The sequence below is a fragment of the Oreochromis aureus genome, linkage group 16 (genome assembly GCF_013358895.1).
Source record: "Oreochromis aureus strain Israel breed Guangdong linkage group 16, ZZ_aureus, whole genome shotgun sequence".
NCBI classification, from domain to species: domain Eukaryota; kingdom Metazoa; phylum Chordata; class Actinopteri; order Cichliformes; family Cichlidae; genus Oreochromis; species Oreochromis aureus.
In genome coordinates, this window is record NC_052957.1 from 11,564,348 (window position 1) to 11,578,886 (window position 14,539).

Sequence of the window (14,539 nt, forward strand, 5' to 3'; positions counted from 1 at the left end):
AATTTAGTAACATATATATAAAGGTGTTGTAACTTAAGGATATAAATATTTTCCCATCCCTACCGCACAGATGAAAGGAAAGAGAGAGAGGGGGCAGTTTCGCGCCGTTGTCTGCTAATGTGTCATTAGCTGCCAATACCTTTACTTCCAGGATTTGCTATTCACGCACAGGTAAGATGTTGTAATGTCAGCTTGTAGCCCTGTTAACTCTGTGTCTGAATTTGTGACTCTTGTGAGGCTCAAAGTTGATGAAAATGTAGTTTTTATGAGTTACTTTTACCTAACTATGTTAGCTGACTTTGTGTTAGCCTAGTGTTTCCCAGTCATATTTGCTTATCTTTTTGACAGTCACTTAGCCAGCGATGACAATGGTCAGAGGGAAGACATTGAGAGATGTTAGTAAGTATTCACGGACACAGACGCCTTACAAGAAGAACCGTAATGGGCCCACACCTTCTAGGACCATCATGACCCGCAGCCAGTGCTCCACTAGCTGCACCAGTTTCTTCAGCAGGATCCCTGCAGAGGTGTTTGACATGATCCTAGACAAACTGTCTGGTGAGTTTCACCTATTATTTTGTACCTGTAACACTGTCCCCCAGTTAATATATAATAGGAGCTCTGTTATTTTGTAAGGGGCTTTTGGGTACAGCTCAGAACTTTTGTTTGTATAATTTATATGAGGTACAAAAGCTTTTACCAACATATATGTGTAACTATGTGTCTTTATGTGTAATTTTAAGCACTACTTATACAACACTTTATGCAATAATAGCTCCATTCTGGAATGTCCTGATGTAATCTGTTTAGAAAAGGGTTGTTTTAACTTTTACAGTTACAGTTTAATTGGGATTGCATTTTTGATCGATGAAAATGTGTTTGTGTTTTTCTCAGTGCTGGAGATCAGTGTGTTCAGCATGGTATCAAAGGAAATTACTAGATATATTGCAGACTACATCTCCACTGTGGCCTGGAAGAATAAAATGATCCTCCAAAGCTTTCACCACTCCAACCGCATTGAACAGAAATCCACCACTGGACACTACAGAGACCTCGGTATTTCAGTGTTTTGTTTTTTATAGCTCATCTTGCTGCTTTTTAAGGTACCACAGGTATTTCTGACAGGCTCAGCTACTATTTAACATACCGTCGAATGGTAATGTGACCTCGTGTTTGATGTCTTAGGTGTGTTGTTCAAGAGGTGTACCCTGTTGCTACCCACAAAGGACAGGTTAAAGTTTATCTTTAGCAAGCTTTCACAGGTAAGAAAGGGGCAGGTGAGATGTCAGGCTAAAACAGAATACTGTAACTTTTTAAATGAGTTACATTTATTTTTAATTTTCCTGAGTGAAGGCAACGATACATCTGTTTTTTGTAATGTGTTGCAAAAGTTAAAAAAAAAATTAAACTTTGATTGTATTGCTGTTTTATGCAGCATAACATGGTGGCATTTTAACAGGTTGATTAATACTAATTATATGTTTGATGTCAGGCAGTAAAATATTACATATAATTTAGCATGATGGTCCTAATTTGTCTACATGTATTAAACTTATATGAAATGTTGCTATTGCACAAAAGTTTATGCAGTATGTTAAAAAAAACAACTTTATATTTGCAATCCCAATTTATATCTGTGGAAAAAAAGCCTCTCTTATTGTTGTCTTGATGTGTTTCAGATTCCCTGCTTCATGTTGGAGAAATGTGTAGCACCAGACTGCTTTGCTTTCTCCAGCTTTGGAGTCTTCCTCCAGGTGAAGACCCTCATGTAACGACTCTCATGTTTATGAAACCTGAATCTAATAAAAGGAAATAACCAACCAGAGCCCCAAAATGTGATAACATGCGAAAGATAAACTTTTTAGCAACAAAGACTATAACAATGTTACAGAGATCTCACCCTAGAGTTACTGTACAGTCAGGCAGTCTTGCTCAGGTAGTAATAATAGCATAAACAGTAAGAGAAAAACACAGTACTTTAGGTTAGGAAATCTTTAGCTTGGTATGATTAATTTTTGTCTTTAGTTTTTCAGCTTGGTGTTAAAAAAATATCTGTAAAAAAGAAATAGAACTATTGAGGGGTATTTTATTGATTCTTTTACAGACTCTGATTGCAGGCTGGGATGAGCTGGAGTGTGTGTGTTCCAGAGTGAACCAATATGATAGGGTCGTTGTCCTAGACAATTCAACTTCCTCTGTGATCTCACAAACCTGCAGCAAAAAACTGAAGCAGTCATCACTGCAAAACCAGGTGTGTGTGTTCCAGAGTTATCCAGAGAACAAAGCAGAAATATGATGCTGAGAACAATCCATGGCTAAAGCTCCTATGTTCAGTTACAGCCTCTTGCTGAGCCTGTGTCTTTTGTGATAGTCTTTGGGAGCTATGGATAAGTTTGTATGTCCATTTCCAGGTGTGAAGTGGTATCAGGAGCTGCAGCTGCTTGGCAAACTACTTTTTGGTTTTCTGTTCAATGGCTTTCTTCTTGCCACTCTTCCATAAAGGCCAACTTTGTGCAGGTTAGTTTTTGGGATTCCCCACCTGAGCTGTAGATCTCTGCAGCTCGTCCAGAGTCACCATGGGCCTCTTGGCTGCATTTCTGATCAGCGCCTCCTTGTTCGGCCTGTGAGCCAGAGTGTCATTTCTGGCTGATGCAACTAAGCCTGAAGACCTGTTGGTTCTTTGGACCATGGTGTTGGTCAGCCAGGCCCACTTACTGTTCATCCTCTATGGTCCTCTGCTGCCTGAGGGTGAGATAACGTATTACTGAAATATTAATGCAGTTGGATAGTATCGACATTATGGAAACATATTAAAATCATAACAAAAATCCTGTTATTTTCAGTACAGCTTTGTAAATTCTGGCATGTTTTAACCTGAAAAAGGGCTCATTGCTCCAGAGAAAGTGTCAGCAATTATTTTTTAAACAAACATAAAAATTAGAGAACCAGAAAACCACTTTCAGTGTTGTGAGGTGGCACAGGAGACCTGAGTAGGTTATGCTGGTGTAATACAATTTTTGACATTTAACATAGTCATTTTTGTTTGTTAAAGTAGTGTGCAGTATTTAATGATACATAACTGAGGTGTACTCCTTCATGCAGGTACACTCAGCTGGCAGGATCTGGTGGAGAGGGGGCTTCCTCACAATGCTCTGTGGCACTTAGCCAAGGCTATCCTCTTGCTCTTTGGCAACCTACAAGTCAAAGGCTGGAGTACTGACTCGATGATCACAATCATGGAAGAGCTCATTGGTACGTTTGATGAATAAGAGAGCGATGCACACTGGGAGTTACAGATTCCCAAGCAATAAGATGAATAAAAGATCTGTTTTTCAGATCCATGTAAAACATTTCAGTTTAATGATTGTAAGTAGAAAAATCTCATATAGATTCCCTCAAGTGATTGTAGATGCTGGCTATTTGTTTCCTTGCTGTCTCCAGTCATTCCTCATCCGTGGCATGTGGAGAATGTAGCTCGTCTTTTGGTGCTTTGTGGCAGCAATCTCTGCTACACTGTTCTGGCCAGCAAGGCTCTCAATGGACGACTCCTTGAGATCTCAAGAATCATCATCTACATCATACTGGTGAGAGAAATAATTTCCTGCTTTTATCCTCAGGTATTTATACTTCGTTTATAGTTAAATTTGGTATATTAGAAAATTATTGCCTTGTAACTGAGAATGAGCAGTTGCTTGAGCCAGAACCAGCATGTGTAAGACAGAAGGTATAGCAAGTTTTGGACGAGCTTGCCATTGTTGCAAAGGCCACGTTAGAAGGAAACCCGTGTGAAAAAATAACAAGAGCCGAGGTTCAAATGTAAGACCTTTCTGCTTTGGGGTGCTGAGTTAGTGATCTCCACTCCCTGATCATTTTTCCCTTATGTAATTTAATTAAAAATTGTCTCCAAATTCACCTTATTTGTACTGCAACAGAAAATATATAAGGACAATATTCTTATATATTATAAAAAAAAAAACAGCAAAAGGAATCACTTGCTCTGTCCATGGTCCTAATATTGATTGGCTATTTTGTATCTTCCCCATAGGGGAATAGTAGCAACTCTAATATATATGTGTTTGAGCTCATTAGTGTTGTCCCTATTAACATGTCCCAATTGAATTTTATGTTTTATTCCCAGCACTGAAAATATCTTACCTAACCATTTTTGCTTATTTTGATTTATCATTACAGGAAGAGCAGAAACATTATATCATTCAAGACTGACTCAGTGTGTTCTTCTTGTGCCTTCACATTAGGTGTGTGAAAAGGACGGCTATCACATGAGTTGGGCGGTGAAGCTGGTGCAGGAGATCTGCAAGGTCTTCCATACGCCCCCGGAAAAGTTCTACTTCATCCAGCAACTGGAAAACACATTTTCAGAAGTCACCCGGGAATTCTTTGAGTTTTCTGTAGCAGGTGAGGTTGCGTAGCTTAGCTCTCTGTCCAGCACGGCGGACAGCATCGCTGCAGCTGTCGACCTGATCCTTTTGTAATTTTGCATGCAAACTAATTTTTGTTTCTATAGCGTGTTGTAATACAGTTTCTTAATGTTGGAGGTGTTCTGGGTAAACTCCACTAGGAAGAGGCCCAAGGGTTGACTCTGAACCTGCTGGAGACATTATATAAGAGTGTCTCTGGCTCTCCAGCAAGAATCGCTAAACATTGCAGAGGAAAAGGATGTCCGCTTAGGATGACCTGTTGAGCCTGCTGCCAACATGACCACATTTCTGTTAAGCAGAAGAAAATGGATGGATTGAAGGAAACCTTAATGGGTAGAGAAAAACCATAGACTGTATATAAAAGGTGGACCAAGACATCCCACTGTGAAGGCTTGTGGTCATGCGAGGTTCCATTTCTATTTATTTTATTTATATAGTGGCAGTTCACAACTACAGTGAAAAGACTTTTTATTGTCCAAGTTAAAAAAACCCCACTGGTTTGTTCCAAGGAAACTCCCAAACACGCTCCACAGACATAGGATAGCCACCTCAACCGGACAAAGGACTCAGCAGTACACCTACACTTAAAGGACAAAGGAGACTTTCGAAGATGCTAATGTTTACATTTTGAACATCAGAAGATAGATGGTTTCGGAGAGGAGTAAAGGAGGCCATGTCCACTGTGAATGACTGTAATTGAACAGAGGTGGTTGCTTAGGACACCAGCTATAAGCCAGCAACAATGCAGCCTTAAGATCCATCCTCAGGCGTCTCAACCCCAACTCACACCTTGCCTCAGGTGACCTCAGTAGATCACATGATGGGGTCGGGCAAAGTCTGACACTGGTTTCACTTTTAACCCCCAGTGATGGTAATAATTCACACATTTCTTCCACACCTCGGCTCATTTGATGACTCACACGATCAATAGTGGGTCAACAACCCTCAGGACCACCTGAAAAGGGGAAAATCCTCACTTTAAATACTTTGTGGGGCTCTTCACCATTTGATTTTAGTACAGAAGAAGCCTTTTGGATAAGAGGTGACCTAAAGTTCAGTTGCCTTATTATTTTAAGCTCTCAAGAAAAAATTAAAAACATTTCCATGATGTGATGTGGTCATTTTAACCTTATCGAATAAAGGAACAGCAGAAAACTGCAGCACTGGGAAAACTACAGTAACAAGCATCCATGAACCCTGTACCACCCATGTTGTGTTCAAATAGACTGGGAAGTTAATGTGCTCAATTAAAAATGTTCAAATGTACAACAAGAAACTTAATATATTCATATAAAAAGAGGAAACACATTTGCAGTAAGGGTGTGTGTAAGCATGGTTAAGGTGTAGATGAGAAAATGATTTTGTCTGCAGTGTGGAGCAGCTTGTTTTGAAAGTGTGTGTGTGACTGTGTACTTGTGACAGCTCAGACAGATGGCATTTACAGGGAACTTATTATTTTTCCTTATTTTAGTGAAAACATTTACAGGTGGGATGGATGTGTTTCCACCTCCTTTTTTTCCCTCCTACAGCAAATCCTTGTGTGAACCTTTAAATTTTGCTCCACCAGTGTTAATGGCTTCTAATACATCTGGAGGGACCCGCTTGTTACTCTCCGAAAGTGTGGATTAATCCCTGCTATGAAATGAATGGACTGGACTGAAAAGATCGGGCAGTAGCTTTAAATAAAGGCCGTAGAGTGACATTTCTAGACTCACCAGCATACTGAACGTGTATTTAATATAATTGTATCCCTTACACCAGTAGTTCCCTTCCCACATTATTTATTTTTAACGCAGCCACTTTACAGCCCCACAGAGGAACCTCTGAAGCATATTTAGACTGATATAGAAAGTCAGTAATGCCTTTATCTCTTTCCAGGGAACCACTTTGATGACAGAGAGACTTTCCAGACCCTGTGTATCCTTCTGGACTCCAGTGCTCACTTCCACACTAAATTTCTTCACATGTTCCTCAGATAGGAATCATGCATATTAAAAGTGACAAGATGCAGAGGAGCGAGGGAAGACATGGGAAGAGATAAATGTCAATAATGAAAGGGCTTAATGAATGAACTGAATGATAGAGAGTGACGGGTTTTTGTCAAATCAGTTCAGATTTAGACAGACTTGAACAAAAGGATGTTGCCATGGTGCTCAGAAAGCTGGGGGTGGATTTGAACCTTCACCTGCAGATTGAACATACATCTGTTTGAATAGCTGTTCAGATCGTATCACTATTTATACAAATATTTGTATCAAAGTTTTATAATCTTGTTCTTAAAACAGCTTTGAAGTTGACTTTTATTATACTATTTAATATTTATTCATTACAGTAAGGTTATTTAACTTTAACTATTAAGACTATTTATTTGACAGTTTATTTATTCGCACGGCATGTAAGTGTGATACTGACTAAATGGTTCGTTGTGCTTCTAATTTATTAAAGTGGAATTTACACTTTTGATTTTGTCTCTGTTTCTCCAGCAGTATCACGTCTGCTACAAACACAGCGTACACTCAGCAAATAGGCTTTTATTAGACAGTGCAATATTCAGCATTGATAGCGTTTTCAAAAAAGGATGTAATTAAGAAAGCATTGTGTCAATAAAAAAGCAGCTTCAATAAAAAAAATGTTACTGTATACAGAAACAGTATAAATGATAATTTTTAGTTTACAGAGTGTGCTCATAATGATATATAAGAAGGAAATCTATCAGGGAGTGCTTTAAATAATCAGAATATATTTGATATTTTTCTTTTTTTCCCAAAGGTAAATAGATCTTAGAGTTATTGCGTGCCCAGGAATTTGTAGGTTATTTGATATTTAAGTTTAAGGCCTACAACATCAAGTGTGATGAATACTCCAGATGATGAGTGAGATCCAGTTACCATGTCCCCTTTGTCCGTAGTCATGGCCATTTCAGTCATTCATGTGTTCATTGTTTTCAAATGATCTGACAAAAGGAAAACAGAATTGTGGTTGGGCTTTTTTGTCTAGGGGTGTGGAAACAAAAATTAACAAGGTAACTTTTAATAAACAGAAAATCAGCTAATTGTGGTATTTACAGAGGATTATGGATGGAAACAGAACACAGAATACAACACATAGTGGAGGAAAGGTCTGATTTAGACAGGATTTACTTCCCAGAGAGTGTTTTAATTTGGCCTCCCATCCAGAGAAATACATTCTACAATCACAATCACAGTTTTATAACACCATCACAACAATAAAGCACAATTATACTTACTGTGCAATTTGATCTAAGGGTATGAAAAAAACAACAGCACTTAATACAAGATGCAGAAAGTATTGACATTTAAATTTTCCGACCCTCTTTCTCTTTGGGCCCAGTATGACATTTTCATTAAGTTTACTAAACAGACATGTTACCTTGTAGCCAGTCCAGCCCTTCCTGAAGGCCCTCTCCTTTGATAGCATTGCTGGCACTGAAAAATAAGATGTCCAGGAGTTAATCTGCTTGTGACACACATTCACTTTCTCATGACTTTTCTTGGATCCTGGACATTTAAAGCTGTCAAGCTTTTAATCCATCACTCTGCCATCTGTCTAATGAGTAGACAAGGTGGAACACACACATACACGTATGCACTGATGGCATGTTGCCGTGCCCCTCAGTAATGTTTAACCCATGAACCATAGACAAATCAAATAAACAGGAAGTGGCTGGGGAACAAACGGTCCACGTTATCTTTATTTAAGATTTCAAGCTGTAACTTGGGGAGAATAAAATGGAGTAGATAGGGGTGTGACGAGACTTGGCTCTGTTCAGTAAGGGCACTTCCTCGAAGACTACAAACACCTGAATGACTTTGGTAACAAATTACGAGAGTCCCAGATTTAAACCCAGTGGGAGTATCCCCAACAGTGTCTCTGAAGGTGTGGTTTAATTCGGGTGAGCTCATTGTGCACCTTGTCATGTGCTACTTCTCAGCAGGGTGAACTCAGGGTGGCAGATACATTACCAGATGTGCCAGGGCTTGTCTTTGATGTTCTCCAAACACAACATCTGTGAGACCTTGACAGAAGACATTGCATCCTGCAGATCTATCTTGTTAGCAAAGAATAATACTGGTATCCTTTTGCTGCGGATATCTGCATAGAAAAAAAAATGTCAAGACCAGTTTTAGTGATCTAAGAGCCAGAAGAAAAAAAAGTTTTTAGGAGGGATTTTTTGTTTTTAATTCCACTACTGATATTGTTAGATTTTGGACAGGATATCTTCAAATATGATCACTTTACTTGATGCTACCTAGATTAAAGCCACTAAAATGTATCAGTTCAAGCTTTTAATGAATGGTGCAAATATTACTTAACTAGGTTTAGACAACTGGCCTCTTAATGCAGGCATTTTAAACAAGTTGTACACACAATCTGCATCAGTTATATACTGTTTGTTTTATTTTTTATAACCGGACAAACTAAATTGTGTAGAAAATGTGTCTAAAAACAAAGATTGTGTACCTTCATGGTTGAGAAGAGTGTCTAGCTCCTCTTTAGCAACAACCATTCTCAGCTTGTCACTGCTGTCAATGACAAATATGATAGCATGGCTCTCTCTACAGAAGATAGGAGAAGGAAATATACGGAGTCAGTTTTGAAAGTTTGAATATCTGACCAGCAAAAGGCTTGTTGTTCACGTTTGTGTGCCCTACTTGTAATAATGCTCCCACAGGTTCCTGTATCTGCTCTGCCCAGACATATCAAAGACTGTGAAGGACAGGCTGCGTGCAGAAAGGAGGGCAGAGGAAGGAGGAAAGAGACAGCTTAACATCATAAAAAACTGCTGGATTAGTCATTTTGAATATGCTGTAAAATTGCGGAATTGCATTCTACCTTGAACTCTTGAACTTTTCGATGTTGAAACCAATTGTTGGGACGATTTCTTGTGCCTGTGTCTGCATTCATCCCCGAGCACAAACACACAAAAACAGACAAGTAACGGCAAAAGTATGTCAACAACAAAATAGTATAATTAAAGTGCAATACGGGCTTTACCTGACTAACATGTTTCCACTCTTCTGACAATGGGCCTAAATGATTCGAATGCTGAAAACAAGCAACCAGTGAAGGACTGCAGCGAAATATAGATTGTGACAGGCCTTCGTACAGCGTGTTTACCAAATTAGCAGGTGTTTAGAAAAGATTTACATGTCTTAGAAGCCTCTGTACCTACAGGACTATAGACACAAATGCCTCTCAGTTCCACTTTTAAAAAAAAGATATCAAAATACCTCATTCTTGAAGCTCAGTTATGAACTTACATTAGGTGGTTTGAGCTGGTTGATGATGGTAGTTTTGCCGCTGTTGTCCAGTCCAAGACACAAAACGTTGACCTCTTTCTTCTTCAGGCCGAGCCAGCCCGTCAGTTTATCCAACAACCCCATTACACTCAGCTGATGCTATGCCAATTAATTTTTCAACACATCACCCCATAGATGGTCTGATTACTGGGAATTAAATGTGTTCAGACTAGCAAAAAATAATGATAAACATAGCCGTGAATGTTCCTAGTACATGCCATGAATAGAGCTGCAAGCTGAGATGCTCCCTGGGCATCCCAGCTTGTGCAAGGTAATCCTATTAGGACGAATTAAGCTCGGTGAACCACCCGGCGACCTGATCATGAGGAGTATGGAGCTTCCCAGGCCCCCCGGCCTGATGCATTTGATTTATTACTCAAACGCTTTACCTCTCTGGAGGCCCCCACCCGCCTCAGATCTGGGCCCCCCTTGAAGGTGCAAAAACACATGCAAACAACAGCAGTTTATCATCAGCATCCTCTGCTCACTTAATGACGGCAGCCAAACTCAGTCTGTCGTGCTTTACAATCTAATTAAATCCATCTGTTAGAGAATACTGTAGTTGAAAAAAATACAGAAAAATAGGATATCTAAAATTTCACATTATTTGGCCACATTATTCTCATATAGAAGCATATTCTAAGACCTGAAATGTAAATTTTAATTAACTTAATATTCAGAATGAGCATACCTCTCAGCAGAAAGTATATAGCGTACCCAATCTGAAAATTATGCACGTAGTCTTTATTTTTCATTATTTTCTAAGTAGTTAATATTTTAATCTTCTCATATAACAGTTTTGAAGCTGCTGAGTGGTCCAACAGCTCCATCTTTTGGTTATCAGTAACTTGTAAAATGTCAGGATAATTGTCTAGTTTAAAGAGAAAAGTCACATACATTTGACAATAACTTAAACACAGATTAGAGAGATAGAGCCTAGTCCTTGAGCTTTGTTAAATCACGTTATCTTCACTGAGAGGACAGCCTGTCTGACTGAAGAGACACTTTTCTTTCCTTGAGCCGCTCTGCGTCTCATTCAAGTGATAGTGAATGAAAACGAACCAAATGAAATGAGCAGCCAACCGCCAGAACTGTTCATGTTTATTTGCAAATAAATATTCGCTGTAACTGCCTCTTACAGTGTGCAAGATCTACAACATCTCTTTGGAAATCATAGAAAAATAAAATACAAGAATTATAAGTATACTTGTACTTTGTACAAAAGAACGTTCTAACATTGCTCAGCAGTAGAACATGCTAAACAAACAGCATCTGATATTCCCCATATTCTGTAGAGCGGCGGTGACTGCGAGCGCGTTTGTGTGTGTGTGTGTGTGTGCAAATGTGTGCGCGTTTGGATGTGTGCTGTGTGTGCACCTTTCCTGCTCCTGAAGGCCTGGATACATGACTGCGCCATGACCGAAAGGCACAGATCTTTGTATCCAGTTTGCCCTTGACATTAATCATTGAGCTCCAATTCTTATTAAAACCCACAGCTGTAGATGGGAGGTTATTCTCATACAATTCAGACTAATGGCTAGGTCCTGTGACTGCACTGAAACTTATAAACGGCTTGCATGGTCCGCAGACTGTAAGGCATTCTGTGTCTGTTTGTGTGTTTTTGAGCATGTGTGTTTGTTACTGTTGATGTTACAATGACACATGATGAGTTATGATGCTGCTGTTTATGTTGGTTCTCTCTCTCCGTCTCCGTTAAGCCTCTCTACCGAACACATCTGTCCTAACCTCACGTAACTAAGACTACTGACATTTTTCACACCGGTTTCCATTAACCAGCTTTTAGCTACTTCTGCTGCCTCCAGCTCTAACTAAGTACTTTTATTCTGCACCACTGCATATTCCCAGCTGACTTAAGAGTATGAAGAAAATGTTCATCTCAATGGCAAACATCCAACAACATGACATCTAGTGCCAGTCTGAAATCAGGCTATGTTTATGTACACAGTTTTCCCATATCACAATCTTTACACGACCACAATTACTCCATCTGGTGATCTTGCACCCCAGATGAGCTTTTCTCTGACATCATGGATCAACTTTGTCTCTGAAGTGCAAACCTCTGTCGGTACTGTCTGTGTGAGTGTGTGCAAGAAAAAAACAAAAACAATAACAGCATGGAAGAATTTCGTCATATAAGTCCCTGTTAAGTTTCCAGCCAAATGTCTCTCCTCTATAGCTAAGCTCTGTGAACATTCATATGTTAAGACAGTGGAGATTCGTGTACTTTCAGGCAATGTATGACATTCAGAATCCAAGTAAATAAATAAATAACCCAAAACAAAACTGGCTGATCGCACAACTGGGTGTACACTGGCTGCTAAAACATATCAGGATAGATTTGTTCATCTGAAAGCAACAGATCCAGTTCTGCAAGCTTTGGGTATGACACTAAAGCTGACGGATGGTGTTATGTGAGCCTCATGTTTGTATGTCAACAAGAGTTCTCTCATTGCACAATTCTTCATCTTTCTCTGAGATACTGAGGTGACTGCATAATACTGTATTGCTGTTTTTGATTAAAAAACAAACAAACAAACAAACCAATTTTCAGTAAAATTAAATATCTAAGTAAGATCCAGATTTACTAGGGCTTTCACATACAGGACTGCACATATATTCATATTAGGTTATAATAATTATTATTACTTGTCTATACACTTTTAAACATTCATAAACTTCTCACTTCTTTCTTCAAGTATTAGTGTACCAGATTCTCTGGAGAGAGGGTAACTAAAGCAATCCAAATAAACCTTTATGATAAAATATCAAACTCCAAAATAAAAAATATTGAGGATATATATATATTTTTTTTCAAAGGACAAAATGTTTCCATTGCACACCCGATAGCAGCTACATGAGCACATAACTCGGAGCAGAAAGAGAAAAAAGGAACATACAAAAAAAAGAATCAGTAGATTACATTTGCAAATCTACACCTCTAGATATTGTTGCGCCACACACAAAGTACTGTTGTTGCAACAAGGCATTACATTCCCCTAAGTGAAGGCCTGGGAGAGCCTGAACAGTCTATCAGGCTGAAATAGTCTGGAAGAACCAGGCATACTGTGTAAGGGGAGTATAGTAGAAAAAGTTTGTTACTATGGGACGTGAAGGAGACCAGGGGAGAGTCTGCTGGAGTAGTCTGTCCAATGACCTCCTGTATGAGGGGTTAAGACCCAGGCACAGGCTGTAGACTGTCTGTCATATGGTCTAGACCTCACTTCCATCTGGTCCATCTATCTGTCCATCCCAGGTTATAATAAAGGGCGCCCTCATACATGGAAACCCTTCTCGTGTTCGTGCAGTAGCTGAAGGTGAAGGGTCTGTATGCTGCTGATGATTCGCCTCTGGTGGCCGATCAGCTCCACACCAATACGCCTCACATCTCTAGGCCGAGAGGGGAAACACAAGCACACAAGGACACATGCAGAAAACACTTTAACTGTGTTAGGACTTCTCACTGAAGGTAATTATTTGATCACGTGTTACCAATTAGATGTGCTTTAATCCTAAATTATACAAATAGACAAAAGAATTACCAAAATTTGCAGTCACTGAGATGAATATATTTCCTGATAATTAAAAAAAAAAATTGATTCTAAGTTTGCATATGTGACCCCACTCTAAGTCATACTGATGATTTAGGAGTCTCAAAAACTCACAAAACTCATGTATCAAATATGATACACTTGGCTTTACAGGGTTAACCACCTATAAGATGATTCATATATAATTAAAGAGGTACTACAGCATTTTACTGCTGCATTTCTACAAAAGTTTGAAGCATAGAAGACACAAAAAAGCATGAAACAGCAGAACTTAATACATCCTGTTTTCACTGACTACTGACATTATTCAAGTAAAATTAGCAATACCGTTGTATCATTACAGTAATTTAAACATACTCACAGGCCCTTATTTATGTATGTAAATATTAGCAAAATGAACCTGAAGTATAAAAGTATTCATGATACACCAAAATGGGTGCTGTCAGTGTATGTTACTGTGCTAGATTGATATCAGATTGAATTGATATTAATAACATATTAATATGCAAGCAGCATGTGTCTGCATATGTGTCTGTTCTTTTCTCTACAAGTGTTCATCCAATCTACTAAAACTTGGAAAGTGCATGGCTGAGCATCGAAGTAAGTGCAGTGTGGAGTGTGGAGTTGTTTGGATGAGTGGTTCTTATGTCATGGCTAAAATCCATTTTCAGTTACGCAACCAGCTGCCTGCGAGACCTTCAAGGAAAATGAGTAAATTGTAGTCATGCTGACTAAGACCACCACAGTCTGTAGAGAAACACTGCAGTCAAATTTGGATACAGCTTCAATTTTCAGGCAAAACTACCATGATTCAGACACATTAAACTACAGAAGTTGCTCAGACATGGAAACTGATACGATATAGCTTCCGGTGCACAGATTTTATTCTGTTGTTAATGCCAGAGCAGGTTTGGAGCTCTGCAGTTAGTGAGTCAGCAGCAATGTTGTGAAATATCTAGGAACCATATTACAGTACCAGTTCAAATTCAGTGACCGCTTCAGAAACAATCCATTCTTTATCAAATGATTGTAAAGACAGACTGCATGGCTATGTGACAAATTTATTACACCTATTGCAATGGGATGAATTCAAAGATTAAACAATGTGTCTTAATATTTGCCACATAAGTGTATAAAAATATTCATCACCGTGTACAATTTGTTCCTCTTTGGTTACAGTGTGTCAAAGTGTCAAAGTAAGTATTTTTAT

At 38.9% G+C, this 14,539-nt stretch overlaps 3 protein-coding genes across 4 annotated transcripts in view; 1 reads left to right on the forward strand and 2 right to left on the reverse strand.

The window, feature by feature from the left end:
* The first annotated feature begins 67 nt into the window (after positions 1-67).
* On the forward strand, positions 68-6,902 carry LOC116312098 (F-box only protein 47). Its single transcript, XM_039600352.1, has 11 exons — positions 68-171; positions 349-558; positions 895-1,056; positions 1,186-1,262; positions 1,680-1,754; positions 2,105-2,133; positions 2,633-2,748; positions 3,103-3,252; positions 3,442-3,584; positions 4,257-4,416; positions 6,318-6,902. Exons 2-11 carry the CDS (start codon positions 363-365, stop codon positions 6,416-6,418), a joined length of 1,209 nt encoding a protein of 402 aa, XP_039456286.1. The 5' UTR covers positions 68-171; positions 349-362; the 3' UTR covers positions 6,419-6,902.
* A 52-nt stretch (positions 6,903-6,954) lies between these two features.
* Positions 6,955-9,993, reverse strand: LOC116311945 (ADP-ribosylation factor-like protein 6). Of its 2 annotated transcripts, XM_039599655.1 has the most exons (8): positions 9,722-9,993; positions 9,294-9,355; positions 9,113-9,181; positions 8,922-9,016; positions 8,423-8,552; positions 7,830-7,885; positions 7,687-7,699; positions 6,955-7,392 (listed from the first exon to the last, which is right to left on the reverse strand). In XM_039599655.1, the coding sequence occupies exons 1-8, from the start codon at positions 9,842-9,844 to the stop codon at positions 7,359-7,361; spliced, it is 582 nt and encodes a 193-aa protein (XP_039455589.1). In that variant the 5' UTR covers positions 9,845-9,993; the 3' UTR covers positions 6,955-7,358. The 2 variants fall into 2 exon arrangements, with proteins under 2 accessions (XP_039455589.1, XP_031585043.1); XM_031729183.2 differs by lacking the exon at positions 7,687-7,699.
* Positions 9,994-10,851: 858 nt separating this feature from the next.
* The window catches only part of epha6 (eph receptor A6), a 178,467-nt gene continuing 174,779 nt past the window's right edge, over positions 10,852-14,539 (reverse strand). The window contains exon 17 of the mRNA XM_039599594.1: positions 10,852-13,168. Within this exon, the coding sequence (XP_039455528.1) occupies positions 13,054-13,168 (115 nt within the window). The 3' untranslated portion in view covers positions 10,852-13,053. The remainder of the gene's footprint in view (positions 13,169-14,539) is intronic.